Source organism: Passer domesticus, chromosome 15 (genome assembly GCF_036417665.1).
Source record: "Passer domesticus isolate bPasDom1 chromosome 15, bPasDom1.hap1, whole genome shotgun sequence".
Classification (NCBI taxonomy): Eukaryota; Metazoa; Chordata; class Aves; order Passeriformes; family Passeridae; genus Passer; species Passer domesticus.
In genome coordinates, this window is record NC_087488.1 from 12892339 (window position 1) to 12908155 (window position 15817).

The following is a 15817-nucleotide window of genomic DNA, read 5'->3' on the forward strand; positions in this document are numbered from 1 at the left end:
ATATTGTCCTTGGATGCAGTTTTTAGCCATGTCTGGTCTTGGTGACTCACCAGTATGTCTGGTATAAAAGACATGAGCTGTTTCCAGATCCTAGGAGCAAAGTTACTGCCACTATAGCACTGGAGATGAGAACTTCTACCTTTGGGACTTGGAGTCCCATAGGACTCAAAAGGACACAAACTATGCCAGATCAGAAATTCTGCTGTGGAGCAGGAATTCCAGAAGTTTATTGTGTTTCGTAAAAAGATTTACGAACAACTAGAACTGTTTTTTACAGTTTTCCAAAGGCATTTTGCATTGTGCTCTCCCATTTTTTCATCGACCTTCAGTCCCATCACTAAGCTCTTTCTCTGCTCAGAAAAGAGGAGCTCTGCAGAGGAAAGAGGAGCTGAGACACTGCAATACTTCCTCTGGTTCCCCCACAGGCTGGCAGCAGGGATCCTAAGGCAGCAGTGCAAGCCCAGCTGCATCAGCAGTTCCTCCCAGTTTGAATGCAATATAAAGATAAAAACAGATAGAGAAACCTGGTGGAGAGTTGTGGTAAGGAGGTAGGAAGGAGTGGGATGGCAGAAAGAGAAGGGATAGAATACCCAAAGTCAGGGCAGGCTCTATTTGAGAGTGGAGAGGAAGACAAAGGAGTTACAGGTGTTAGCAAATGCTGTTTGTGAGACAGAAACAGAGAGACAGGATGACAGTGGTTATTTGTTGTGAATGACTAAATATGAGTCTGAGCTTTGGAAGGAAGCTATGCAAGAGTAAAAGTCTCCTATTTTGGGATGCATCCCCAAAACTGTAATTATGTAAATCCTGCACATGTCCATGGAAGGGAATGGGAGGACTAAGAGACATGTGTGCAAGGACAGCCCAGTGGAGAGGCAGCAGCTCTCACAAAAGGATCTTGCCAAGGCAGCAAATACAGGAGAGAAGGGATGGAGCAGGAAGCAGGAGTGCGTGTGTGAAGCTGGAGGAACAGTGGGAAAGGGGAACACAAGAGCAAGAAGGAACTGACAGAGGGGAGGGAGGGAGAGATTAAGAACTTGAGGGAGGATGTACAGTCTATTGCACAGGCACAAAAGAAGGCAGAGGGAAAGGCAAGGAATGAAGAAGAGAAATATTTGTCACACAGAAAATACACTTGATGGCATTAAAAAAGGCATAATAAGATGGTGAAAAAATAATAAGAAATATAGAGGGTTGAGAATAGAAAAAAGGAAGTGAGACGAACAAATAAAAAGAGGAAGAAAACCAAATAAGAAAGATTTTACTAGTTAACAGAAAGCATAAATCTCAGCGAAGAGATTTAAAGAAAGGGCTAGAGCACAACACACTATGGGTAGAACCAGAGATACTCTGGAGACCAGTGCTCATGATCAGTCCTTCATCTCCCCTCTCCAGACCTCCATATCAACTCTCTTTCCCAGTGCACATTTGCACCTCCAGCTACAGCCTCTTTGCCTCCCTCAACCCTGGGCTCCAAGGATCGGCACACGCCGAGTACCACACCTGAGGAGGGCAAGGAAAGCACAAATGGAACCATTTTCAAAGAACCTTTTGAATATCAATGCAAAAAAGGTGAAAGTGGAACTTTCAGTGATCAGAGCTGTGGTAGGCAGCAGGGAGCTGAGCTGCTCTGCCAGCTGCTCTCCTTACCTTGGGTGCTCATGAGTGACCGGCTGGCTGCAGCTGCTGCAGGCTGCACTCTCTACGTTGCCTCCATGCAACTGCCAGTGTCTCTCCAGGAGTCCTGGAGAGGTTATTTGTGCTCTGCAGCTGTTGAAAAGTAAAGGAAACACAAGGAGTTAAACACCCCCTGGCCCCCAAAGTACAAAAGTTTCAGGAGAATCAGGAATGAAAGAGGCTGGGGCACTGGTGGCAGAACGAGCAAAGAGCCACACAGAAAGTAAGAAAAAGTGTGTCAGAGACTGGGAGGGGCGGAGAAGGAAAATGCAAAGATCTGACAGGAAACCAGACCATAAATCTGCTTCGGGTTGAAAAAAACACATTTCTGCTCCCCAGCAATAGGGCCTGTTTGCAAATGACTCTGCAGGCAGGTGACAGCAGAGCCCAGGCAAGCAAATCAGGAGGCACTGCTGCCCCTTCCCCATGAGAGCAGTGGGCAGAGGTGGCAGCACAAGCGCCCGGCTCAGGCACAAGAAGCAGCCTGTCTCCACTGCCTCACTGCCAGCTGCACACAATCCCAGGGCATGTTTTCCTGGGACACAAGGGGATGTGCTCAGTGCCAGCCTGGCTGTGCTGTGCCTCTCCCAGCACAGGGCAGCAGCCCTGGTGTCTCAGGGCACTTTGTGGGAGAAAGCAGGTGGGAGAGAAAAAAGAATGAAGGAACTGAAAAAAACAGTTTCAAGAACAACAGTTCCAGGAAGAAGGAGTTCTGGGTTTTCCCAAGATTTCAAAGGTTTTTCATTAAAGCATCTATTTTATTAATAGCTCCTTTTGCTGAAAAGGTAGTCAACAAGGTTTGCTTTATGCATCAGATTATTTTACAGTTGAAGGATGCTTTAAAGTATATGTTTTCCAAAGAGAGTCTTTGCTGACACAAAGAAGCTGCAGTATTTTGTATTGCTTCAATGCTGGATTCCAGGCTTAAGGCCAACATGCAAACCCAGCCCCTGGTGGGTCTCACAGAGGACATTTATCTCTGGCTGCAACCAGGAGCCTCCCTGCAGCCAAACCCACCAGAGCAAAGTCAGCCAGTCCCTCCCTTGCTGTTCTCTGGATCCTGCAGGACCAGGAGTCACCATCACTTCTAGAAACATCCTTTAGTGCTCTGCCACCCTGCTGAGGGATCCTGAACCCCTTGCGTGGTGTGCTGGCTCTTGTAGAAGGCACAGGGACAGCTCTACTCCTCACACCCCAGGTTTTACCTTTACACTGGGCAGATGTGCAAGGTGAAGCCTCACTGGAGTCAGGTCCTGGATGTGTGAGGGTCAGAAAGGAGAACCCTTAAAGAAAGGATGAGTGTGATATGGATGCCAGTGTGCAAGGGTGACTGCAAAGGTCACCAGTCCAGCTATAAGTGCAAACACATCAAATTACAAGAACAAGAACTGGGGTTTCAGCAGAGTCACCCACAGGTTTTGCTGCCTGCAATACCTTCTGCTACCTCATGATTTTTGCAAGGTTCAGTTTTTCTTTCAGGGTGACTAGAAAAAAACAACTATATATATATGGGCATGGATATGTGTTTATTTCCTGAGAGAAAATAACAGAAATAAAATCAGAAACACTAGAAAAATAAACATTAGCGACCGACGATAGATAATTTAGGAATGTGTGTGGGGGGAAAGCCTGATGACAGTAGTGGAGGGAGAAAATAAGAGAGGAAAAAGTATTTGGTAGAGAATAAAGAAAAACATAACAAATGGAAAGTAAGTACAAAAGAACAGTGGAAAAACTGTCAAAGGATAAAGCAGCGTCAAAGAGCAGAATAGAGGAAGTGAGGTGATACAGTGAAAAGAAGAAATGTAAAGAAAATAGAGAAAACACATGGCTCAAAGTCTTGCTACAATAACACATGAAGTGTTCTTAGCAAACTGAAAATCTGAAGCCTGCAAAAATTGTAAGGGTGCTGTACTCCAATCCTCCCTTATTTTTTCTCTAATTTCACATGTTGGTAACTGTACCTGGACTGGTCAAAGTTTATCCATAAGGATTATTTAGAAAGGGATTCTGGAAGCAATTCTAGTTCTGTATATCAAGAGCTCAAAGATAAAGGAAGGCAGGAATTTCTGTCTCCTGCTGAGCAATAGCAGAACTTGCTATGCTGCTACCAATTTTTTTTTTTACAATGAGGACTATATCATGATGTGTTACTTATATTCTTGTGCAACTCTACCAAAATTCACTGCTGAACAAACTTGGAGCTGCATATGACAAGGTGCAGGAAAACCTCCTGCTTTGAGCAGCTAAAAATCTCTCCATCCAACAACTGCACAGGTGAGGTTCTGCAGTTTCTGACCGGGGGAAAGTCTGTGAAACTTTGGGTGAAAACTGTGAAATAGAGCTATAAGAATCATGGTTTACAATTCTTCCATCAAAACCAATACAAGTCACTTTTGACTTGAGCTTTCTGCTGCTTTCACAGAGGAAGCTGATTTGTGCATGCAACAGAGGAACCATTTTAAGCAAAACCAGAGAAACTAACTCTGCTGGCAGGAGGCTTTGTGGCTTCACTTCAATTTTAAAATCACAGATCTTCCACACATAGTTCCTAACCTGAAAGGAAAAACATGCTAAAAATTCAAATCAAAACTCACAAAGTCTCATTACAGCTTTCTCCTTCTGTCCTTGACTTCTTCAGCAAACGGGGTATCAGGCAGCACACTCTGAAACTGCCCTACAAGCAAGGGGTTAGGTATCATTTGTTCCTGTTCCTGCTTTTGCTTTGTTTAATGCTGTAGATTACAAACAGATCAAAAACTACAGTAACTGTTTTAAAGAAGATGCCATATTTCCCTGCGTTTAAAGTGACACCATAGAGATGAAGCAATTATCCAGCAAAGCCTGAGCAGCTTTAAGGAATCTATCAGAGAAATCAAAGAACCTAAAATTCTCATAGTCATAAAGGGTTTACTGGCAAACTGAGATTAGCTGAGCAGGATACAGTCATCAATCACAAAGCCACATGCAACTGAGTATCAACTCTCTTTTAAAAGAATTTACAATCTTAATCCCAGTTTTCAGGTGTAAAAAATTCTCTCAAGCTATAAAAAAGTGTTATAGTGAGGCTGAAGTTCCTTGAGGCTGGCAGACTGAAGTTATATGTTTCACACAATGTAAGTTTAGAAAATAATTATGTTCTATTAGGCAACTAGAAAACATGAAAAACTTCAGATGTATCACCTAAAACACAGCAAAAAACTGCAGAGTTTGAACCAGGGGCTTTCCTGGCTCAAATACATGGTCTAGCAGCCTGACTGGTAAAGTTCTAAACAAGAATTATTTATTTTTTATTTTTATTTTTTTGGGGTGAGAAAACTGAATTGCTTCAAAAAAATACCTGTCTCTGTCCTCTGTTTATTTTTGTAAAATAATGACAATTTACAAAAATTCTGCTGGAACTTTCAGTTTAACAAGCTGTCCAGTTAAGGGGTAACAAGAAACAACTTTTTTTTTGTTATTGGTGTTGGTTATGGCTTCTCAGATTTTTTTCATTAAACTTGGTGCAGGAAACAATAAATTGCACCTCTGCTTTCAAAGGAACTCCCCTCACCTGACATCCCACTGGAAGGACACACCTGGTATGTTTGCTCTCTCCCTCTTTCTCAGAGACTTCAGAAAAAAGGGTATATTTATTTCCTTCCAGTTGGTCTAATTCTGCAGGATCTGAGCCCTGGTGGTATGACCTGAATGAGGTTGCATTTTAAAGCCTCTGGTGGTGCTGTACCTTCCCTTCCTCCAGGCTTTTACTTTGGGTTCCTAGCATTAAAAAGCCAGCAAAATTTCAAGGTTATTCTATTAGGTGACCAAGCAGTGGAGAAGATTTGGAATTTTAGATTTTCCTCCTCATTTTTGCTGGGCTCCTACACATTTGCCCATGGGTGACTTTCACAGCAGAGCATTGTTATTGGGGTCTACAGGGAAAGTTTCTCTCCTTTCTCCTTGTCTGTCCCACAGAAATCTCATATACTTCCTACAGGAATAAACTTCCCTTGGTGTAAGGTTCTCCTTGTACACCACAACTTCCTACAGGAGGCATTCTTAAAGAGGTGATTTATCAGCTCTAAGAAGAGCCGAATCTGATGCAGAGCTTTAAATATTTGCAAAATGAAGAGTTAAAAAAAAAATCAGCATTTGGAAGTAAAGAAACACTAAAATATCCAGCTCTTAATCTGCTGTTCCTTTTCTTCTGTTCCCTTCTTCTCCCAAGAGAGCCATCCCAGCCCATGAGGAGACTGCCCTTGACTCCTTATCAGTGTAACAGTCCTGAAAATCCCCGGGTACCAGAAACGCATTTCACAAACTACTGATTTGAGAACTAATATATTGCATTTCTCCTGCATGCCTGAGCACAGCAGCACCGTATATATTGTTAACACAACCCTTCCAACTCCTTAGAGCAGAGAAACAGAAGTATTAAATATTTTCCCCATTTTACATATTTTATGTTATCAGCCTTGCTCAACTATCCTTAGAGACTATCACTCTTACTTAAGGATGCTCACAATTTATCATTTTTCTCTGGAGATCTGACTTCCAGAACAGAAGTATTTCCCTATTCAATTCACCAGCCTGTGCATAAGCAGCTGTTAGTGTTCATCTGCCTTTTCTAGGCATTAACATCAAAAATGCCCCTTGATCTTAGAAAGTGACACACAGTGTGGTTTCTTTAACACCTTTGGGGGTAATGGTTTAAATCCAGCAGGGAAATGTTCTCATCTATAGGTTTATGATACACATTTAAACAGTGTTTCAATTGCCTCAACTATGAAATAAGATGACAGCCAAACATATATCAGAGGGGAACAGAGAGCATAAAATTCCCTCTTTCATTTGACAGTGGTGGGGCTTACATGGTTTTGCACAAAATGTACAGTCCCTGTCAAGTTTGACAGTATTATGGGATCTATCCCAGTCACCTGTTAGCATATTCACCCAGTGTGGAAAATTTGGGCTCAGATCCATTCCGGGATCTGGGTTCACAATCCATGGCACAAAAGACCAGCCCTATACTAAAGCAAAGAACCCAAACCTGGGTTTTTGATAGGAAAAAGGGAAATAGATTTAAGCTGAAAGAGGGTAGTTTTAGATGGGATATTGGGAAGAAATTCCTCTCTGTGAGGGTGGTGAAGCCCTGGCTCAGCTTGTCCAAAGAAGCTGTGGCTGCTCCATAACCCTGGAACTGTTCCAGACCATGCAGGGCAGGGCTTGGAGCAGCCTGGGATAGTGGGAGGTGTCCCTGCCCACGGCAGGGGGTGGAACATGAGGTGCTTTAAGCACCAACCAACCCAAATCCCCTCCAACCCAAAGCAGTCTGGGATTCTACAGCTCTGGGATTCACTTACCAATTCGCCCTTTCTCGAGGCCAAAGCTCCAGACTCTGATGCTCTTTCCAGAAGAGTCAGAGTTAATGTAGTTGTTATTCCACCTTTTCTCTTTCCCTTACACTTACATGATTCATCAGAATTGGGCATGAGCCATAGCTCAGGTGCTTGTGCTTTTCCATATGTTCTTAATTACATGTCCACAGGGCTTAAAATCCAAGGATCTTTAAACCTTCCAGACAAATGATTTAGTTTCACAGCAACCAATGAGTTATACATTCATATCCATCCTTAATGGATGATGAGAAAAATATTGGAGAGGTAAAAAGGGAATATTTCCTCTCCTTTACAAGTGGTAAAAATAGTTCTTTCATGCGGTTCAATATTTTGGTCTATTAAAAAAAAACCCAGAAACAATGCCACAACAACTGGAAAGAGTTAAGAGATCAAGGCAGACACTTCTAAAACAATATTTTTTTTCTTAAAATAAAGAGGGACAGAAATCCAAGGGAAGAGGGAAGAAATCCAATCACTATTATTGAAAAAAAAGGATTGATAGAATTCAGATCATTGTCACCACAACAAATACTGGAAAAATATTTTAGTTCAAGAACTTTTGTTAAATTTTTTTTCTAAATAAATTAATCAGTCTCATATCTCACCTTTTGCTTAAAACACAAAGTCATCTTTCCCCATTTATGTGATAGTATCTAGTCAATATATATTCTGAATATTAGACTGAAGGATTTAACATATCTGGAATCTAAAGGATAATCTATCAAGCTTGAAATTTAGTAGATGCCAGAAGAGGTGAGTTACTTATTTTCGTTTGTTTTAAATTGGAAATGTTTCTTGTCTTCTTTATAGGTCAGCATTTATTCCAATTAAAAGTATGCATATTTTAATAGAGACAAATTGAAAATAATTGCACAACTTTAATGGCTCGCATTGTTCAACATTTTATCTTTTTAAATCTGTACAGATTTTTCAAAAGGTCAGGAGGAGGAAAACTTGTGCTGAGAGCACTAAGATGCCACACAGAAATAGCAATGCTAGGGTTAATTAATAATATGAACAATGTAATTTCGAAACCAAGAGTTGCATATTAAACCACATCGTTTGAATGGCAAGGGGACATTTTCCACAGTTTAAATATCCAGGGAATGCAACACAGACCTGGAAGTTAAGGATTTTTACCTTTCACTACAGGTCCTCTGCATCCACCATGATACACAGAATCTACTGGTGCTTCTCCTCTGTAGAGAGAACCACAACACCTTTGAACTTGAAACTGTTACATAAATGTGTCAAAACCAGAGTACATCATCAGTACACCTTAGAAAAGCAAGAATTCCTGTATTGAGTCACACCAAAGATCCACCTCTGCCAGACAACAGCAACTGCATGCTCCCAAAGCTGGAAGCTGGAGCCATCCTCACATAAATGCAGCTCCACTGCAGGAACAGGAGCTGGGTGATTACAGAGGAGAACAGAGAAAAGCTTATGAGACAGGAATTTGCCAAAAGCAACTTGGGCTAAGTTAGTAATTTGAGGGAAAAGTAATCAGATCCCAGAGGTCAGACTGAGATATTACCATGTTATGCCTTATTTCTCTTATTGTTTCTCTTAAATGGAACATGCTTTAGCCAATATCACATTCAGAGTTATTCTGCCAAAACAGCAATGATCATTTCTGAAAGCAGAGGACTCTGGGGCAGGCTAGGAACAGACAATGTTTTCCAAGCAAGGGAAAGAGGGCAGAAGCAGCAGGTAGTGGAGAGTTCTTGAGAGGTTTGTAACAGCCTGTGAGACTGAACTGGCCCCTGCGACTGATCTGACAGAAATCTTGATGTCCTACTTGATCAGTATGTGGGATTTTTCTGTGACTTGCTACTTATAAATTATTTTTTCATCTTTGGATGTATCTCTTCTCCCAAGAGCTCATGTTCATTTTCTATTTAACTGTGTAGCTCCCAAGGGAAGGAGTCTGAGCATTCCTGTAGAAGAGTTCTTGGGATGCACATAAATAGTGGTCATATATCACAGCACATTTTACATATGTGAGATTAAACATAGCCATAAAACTATATGACTGCTATTTATTGATCCATAAATGAATACCTGGGTTGGAATTTTTAATATTTCTCTTTGAAACAATAGTGTAGCTTTCTGCAAGCTGTGCTTTCTCACTGTATGACAACTCTTGTGTTAGAATATTTAACACCTTTACATCTATAGGACTTTCACTTCATTCCAATGCCCACATACCCACATTCATTATACACCATGAAATTTGTAACAAACTTTAATTCACTTATCATTCATGGAGTTACTTCTGACGCACCTGATGTAATAGAATGCAGATAACCCATCTCAAAATAAGTAATGGAAATGAAATTAATTCAAGCACACATAGGTCTAGGGTTTTATCTGTAGATCTAAATTGGCACGATTTTAATAACTTCTTAAATTTATTACATTAATAGATAATGATATCTAATAAAACGGAAGCCTAATTTTATGAGACATTGCACTAATTACCTGGTTTGGTATGTTAATCACTGATTCTTGTGTAAAACATACCAGACCCCTGCTGAGTTTACTGACCCCCATTCATTCACAGAAATATGCCTACATTATATTTTGTATAAAGGAGAGAAAGGACAGGGAGATGAGCACAGTCCTTTCATATAAAACTGAAAAAAAGTCTAAAATTTACAGCACTGCATAGTGCTTTAGGCTTATTTAAGAGTCTAAAAAGTTTTGGAAAGAACAAAGAAACCATATTGTCTATTTCTGAAAAGATATGGAATTATGCATTTATCCTCTTTTGGCTCACCAAAATATGAAAAACTGCTTATAAAATTGTGGGCTTAAAATTCCAGTGAGTGAAACCTGTAAATTTTAAGAAACCCCAGTGACTCCTAAATTGGACTTTCAGGGAGACAAAGAAGCAATAACGTTAAAAGTATTGACAGAAAGAGGGAACTACCATTTTATATCAGGATTTAGGGAATGATATATTCCCCTTGCAACTACTGTATCCAATTCTTATCCTTACACCATGAAACAAACTAAATTCTCTATTCTATCATGGATCTATTGAGCTCTCTCTATACCAATATAACTGAGGAATTTAACAGCTACTCATACTAATCCTGAAAATTTATCCACAACAAAAGAATTCTTTCTGAAAATATACCACCAGCCAGTCTTTTGCTAATTACCTCCCTGTTGTTAGGGGCTGGCCTGCCTTGCTCCTGAGCAGAAGTGATGCCTGTCTTGTAGCTCTTGTTGTATTTCTCTGAGCATGAGGAATGAAAGCGTGCATGGAGTGTATTTGCTCTCACTCTATTTAACCACTCACTAATAGGTGATTCAAGGTTTTTTAGCATCATTTACTTAATGAACAAGACAGGACACTTCCTTCAGGAATGGTCAGCAATCCATTTCTGGCCGTTCAAGCTTCCCAGGGGAAAAGTCAAGTGTTTGAACAAGACTATGGTTTGGGTCTTAAGAGATTTAACACATCGACAGCAGGCTGTCATGAAGGCTGAGAGCTGCTTGGAAAACCATCGGTCTCCACTGACACGCCAGGGAATGGGTTTCCTATAAACATTTTTTGAAATCTTTGTCCTGTTCTGTTCTTACAGAATCTAAGTGGTCACTGCTAGAGGCAAGATGTTCACAAAATGTCAGAGAAGTTGAAACAGGGAATTTGATTTTTCTTTTTTAATTTAATTTTAATGCAGAAGGTCTACATAATGTTTCACATTTGGACACAGACCATGTCTGGAAATACAATCAACGTAACTCAGCAATGATGTAATCAAACTAATTAGGCAAGCAGGTTGGGAGGTGAAAGAGGGGCAGTGAAGATGGGCACATAAGTTTCAGAAAACTTAACTCCTGCAAAGACAAAAGTACAAAAGCCCACAGGTGAAGATCTGCTGGGCAAAAGTTGTAGCTCTCCATAGTTCTGTATGGACAAAGAAGCAAAAAAACCCTGATGGAAATGGAAGGGTAATGGAATTGTCTTAAAAGTGATTTCATACACAGAGAACACTGTCCTGGTCCAAAAACTATACATCAGCCACTGGTCCAAGATCTTCCTGAGAGCTGCTCTGGTAATTGATGGCTTCAGAGAGAAGAACAGAGATGACAGCAAGGAAGAATAGAAAGCTCAAAATTTGGAGGGAATAGAAAAGCTTGAATCTGAAGGGAATAAAAAAAATCATACATGAATATTGCACTTGAGATGATGAAAGTGAAAGGACGTAAGGGAAAATGGACCTTGGACATGGAGAGTTGGTGGAAGAGGCTGCTGAGCAGGTGTGGAAGGATCAGTAATGCTGAAAGCACAGATGTGCACACACAGGGGAGTTTTTGTCCTGATTTCAGACCAGGAATTAGTTTACATTTCTAAAGACTATGGTAGTGTTCTGCTTTCAACAACAGATACAAACCAGATATTTGCTATCAATATCTAAACTGCTACAGCACCTTCATCTTGGGCTCTCAGCAGGCACTACCTCTCCCAAAGAAAGCAGCTCAGTAATATTGACCTATGCACACAGAAAAAACAGGATTTGAAGTTTTCCAGCAGAGCCACAGACATTCTCACCAGAAGCAAACAAGAAGCGGCCTCCTAAAACTTAGCACAACTTGATCCTTATTATGTTAAAACTGAGGTCCAACATTTCTTCCATATGGGAAACCACTGTGGATGCCTGAGGTATAAGAAACAAAACAAGTATGATAGTGAGTACCAAAAGCCCTAATGAAGATGAATTAACAAACAAGAAGAAGTGAGGAGAAAGATTAAGATGATGATACGATGATTTTGCAGAGGCTTTCACTTTGTTGAGTCTAGTCTAAACTGACAGGCCTGGCTGGGAGCAAAAGCTCAAGTGTTCAGAGGAGTGGAGAAGGAGAGCTCACTTTTATATTTTGCTGAGTTGAAAAGTGTCACTTTTCATTTCGCTTTTATAGTTGCTGGAGACCATTCCAGCTCAGCCTGGGTTGGCTTTCCCTGCCCTGGAGGAAGTAAATGCCATGTGAGGAGGCAGTAACTGTGTGGTTTATCGGCTCATTTCATGGCACCTCACAAAAGCACTGCAGGCTCATCTGCAATGCTTCAGCTTCACATTGCTTGGGTGAAGCAGTGTACCAGGCACGGCTACTTTTGTTTATATAACTCTCTGCAGCTTTACAACAGGGGAGCAGAACACAATGTCTGCTCTGGCAAGCCCAGAGGAAAGCAAGATCATGACAGGAGACCTTGTAGGAACTCGCTGTCCTTGAATAGAGGAGGGGTGATAAGGAGAGCTATCAGGAGATGTAGTGGAATGTGCACATGGTATAGACACTGGGCACATCTTATTTCTGGAATAAGACATATACATCCTTCTCAGCTGAACTGAGAATGTCTCCACATGCTGTGAGGGGGTGAAGGTGATGCAGTAAGGACAGATTCTTTCTGGCACGACCCTGAGAGCAGAGAAAGGGACACTACAAAGCTCAACTGCTTCTTTTTGGTTACAGAATTTAGATTAACCCACTGTGAGGCTTCTGAAGGAGGAGACAGTTGTGGATATGATAGTGCCTCTCTTTTTTCTAATGAATACTCAACACTCCTGTGGATGGAAAGAAGAGGAAGAGGAGGCAGCACCCAGCTGTGCTGCTGGAATGGTCAGAGGGTAACTCATTCTGTCATGGAGAAAAAGAGAGCGAGAAAATCAGAACATTCATTGTCTGTAGGTTCAGTGACTGGATGTTACCAGGGTTATGAAGTCAGAGACTGAAGGATCAATGCACAACCACAACCTGCTGCTCTGCAGCTCCCTGTAACTGAGGCAGCTCTCCCTGGAAATAGTGCACTGTTATAATTAAGAAGACTAAGGCAAAGTTAGTGTTTTGGATCTCAATTCTGCAAAATTTCACATAGGTTCCTCATACTGTGAGCAGTCCTACTGAAGTATCAGTTCTTAAAATGAAGGCCATTAATAAGTCTCTGCAGGATCATAATCAAGGATTGTATTTTCAATCCTGTGTTAATCCTGAAAAGGGGCTTCATGAGAAAGACATTAGAATAAAGTAGACTGCAAAGCATATTCCATAAATTCTAAATCCTAGAAGCCAGACAAGCTGTGCTATTCATTAACATTTCTGGTCCTCCCCAAAGTCATCAGAGATTAATACAATTGCTGCAGCAAAGGGCTACAAATGCTATAGAAAATAAAGCATTTACATACATATAAAGCCAGACTAAATTTGATTGCTTTTGCATAGCATCTCCACATTTGTATTGATACATTTGCTATCATAAAGTGAGAAAAAGAAGACACTAATTTCTCTTCATTATTTTCAGTGCTGAATCCATCAATAGTGGGAAACATATGTCATAAACAGCTGTGAAATCCGGCCTCTCATCCCATCAATGTAAGACATTAGCCAGGTTATTATAAATACAATGACACACACAGAGCAAAGGAGAGGGTTCCAGGGAGGGTTGTCACAAGAAAGGTAAAAAGATTCTTTCCATGGTGAGTTTCTGTGACTGTTTTCACTGCCTCAAGCAAGTTGCATCAACCCCCCGACTCCCCTAACAGATATCTTCCATTACCTCCACATGGATGCAGAGAGGGTTACCTCATACACCAGCTTTTTATTCAGGTAGCTAATGTCTTCAACCAGACTGAAAGTACTAAAAATAAAATGCAGAAAATACCACTGGAATGGTTTCAGAGTTTACAAACTCACGGGAGGTAGCAGAGTCAGAAACAAAAGTGAACTTTAAGTCCCTGTAAAAGTTGAAAGATGGATTAAAATATACTTCAATTCATTTCTTTTCTATCTACAGTAGATTAAATTATCACACTTGGTTCTTTTAAATTTTTTTTTCCTCCTCCCCAAGTGCCCAGCTCTTTTCTTTGTTCCTGCACGAAAAGACACAATTCCATTCCTTAGTTCCCATGCAAAACCATATGAAAGAGATCTGTGGTTATTTAAGAAATCTTTGCCTCCCAACCCAGGTCCTCATTTGTCTGCCAGTGCCAACTTGAGAGAGCAGGCAATGATGTGAAAATGTGGAACCAGAGAATGTGCACACGTTGCAGTTTCAAACTTCTCATTCCCGTATGCGCTCAGTCACTCGCAGCCTTTGCTGTCCCTGTTTATCTTCCCCAGGAGCAGCAGTGCAGCTCCCTCGGCTGCCTTGGTGTTGCTGTTCCTGTGCCATCTGCATGTGTGACACTGATTTATTCAGCAGAGAGCTCCCAGCTTTGGCCAGGAGGACGAGCAGCAGCTTTGCTCTCCTGAGCAAAACCCTCATTATGTGCCAGCTCAAGGCGCTCGGGTCTGACCTGCACCTGATGTGCCACTTCCACCTGACACTGCCAAGAGACCCCAAATGTCCAGATCACAGAGTCTGAGTGCAGCTGTTTCCACACCCCAAGGAAACAGGAGCAAACAGCACCTTCCTGTCCCTCTCCCCCTGCAGTGCTCAGTCCCCAGCAGACCCAGCTGGTGTGAGAGCTGCACTGTGCTCTGCTACTTCAAAAACTTCATTACTTCTGCAAAATATGTTGCAGCACATTTAACAATGCACTGTGAAAGATTATAAATAATTAAAACTAAACCATTCATGTCAGAAATAAATGAACAAAGCCCATTTTGCAATGCACCATCCCTGATTTATTTTTATTGCATTCATTTAGCTCATTTGTTAATTCTCAAAACCCAGCAGTCCGCACAGAGTGGGTCTCACGCACAGTAGGGAATGCTAGTGAGGTTGTGTCTTCTCTCATAAAGGAGCAAATCATTTTGGGTCAATAAAAACCATACAAAATACAGAAAATTACCAACCAACTGCTTCTGGATTTCACACTCTGTGTTTTCCAAGTGTCTGCTGCTCAGAACATCTCTTTTTAAGAACCTTATCTGCACACTGCATTTGCATTGGGTACAAAATATGCAGAATCACACTCCAATTAGAAATAATTTCAAATACAGCTCTGGCTAATATCTACCCTGTGAGAGACTGATACTATCTTGGCTGCTCCCTGACTTCCAGTGGGCTTGTTTGTGAGCATCATAAATAACATTGCTTCTATTTAAAGCTGCAGTTTCACAAGGTGAGGATTTCTTTGGGGGTCCAGATTATGGTAGTGAGGATCAGACACCCTTATTGCTGTGCTATTCTTATTTTCTGTATCACAGATATATTTCACAAAGAAAGCTTTGATCTCACACAGGAGAGGATAAATAAGCATATCATCTCTGATCTAATGCAATATGAACCCATAATATAAAAAAAACTTACTTTTTTGCTTCATCTTATTTTCAAAGAGATTCTGTGTGGAAATATATTTAAATCTATAAACAAATTCCTATATTAAACACTGAAACAATTCCCCAATAAAATTATAATGGGCTTAAACACTACTGCAAGCTATTTTAGAACAAATACATATGCACCTGCAGCAAAATAAAAAACTGGAATAATATTGGACCCTTCCAATCCCATTCATTTCATCACAAACCTGGACTTGTCTTTATGGCTCAGTCCCTGAGAGCAGCAACTCCTGTAACAGAAAGAGCTGTTTGGGCTTTCTTTGCTGGAAGAATGCCCAAAGAAGTTGGAAAGCACAAATTTATATGAGAACCAAGAGAAAGCAGAATGCTCATCTCTATTAAGTGTCTTTTATGATTCTGCCAAAATACATTTCAAATTCTAATCATGTATTGTTAATACTATATTTAAATTAGTTCATACTATTCCAATATTAATTATCCCACAAAATTTTGCAACCACT

General features: G+C 40.8%; 1 protein-coding gene across 16 annotated transcripts in view; it reads right to left on the reverse strand.

Moving 5' to 3' along the window:
* Positions 1 to 15817, reverse strand: part of CARD11 (caspase recruitment domain family member 11) — a 116577-nt gene that overhangs the window by 54476 nt on the left and 46284 nt on the right. For 8 of the 16 annotated variants that reach the window (XM_064390108.1, XM_064390107.1, XM_064390106.1 and 5 more), the window contains exon 1: positions 1651 to 1914. The exons of 2 other annotated variants lie outside the window; for them this stretch is intronic. In XM_064390108.1, the coding sequence (XP_064246178.1) occupies positions 1651 to 1663 (13 nt within the window). In that variant the 5' untranslated portion in view covers positions 1664 to 1914. Of the gene's footprint in view, positions 1 to 1650; positions 1915 to 4274; positions 4399 to 8198; positions 8258 to 15817 lie in introns of those variants that run through there. 6 more of the 16 variants (XM_064390113.1, XM_064390098.1, XM_064390100.1 and 3 more) reach the window with 4 other exon arrangements.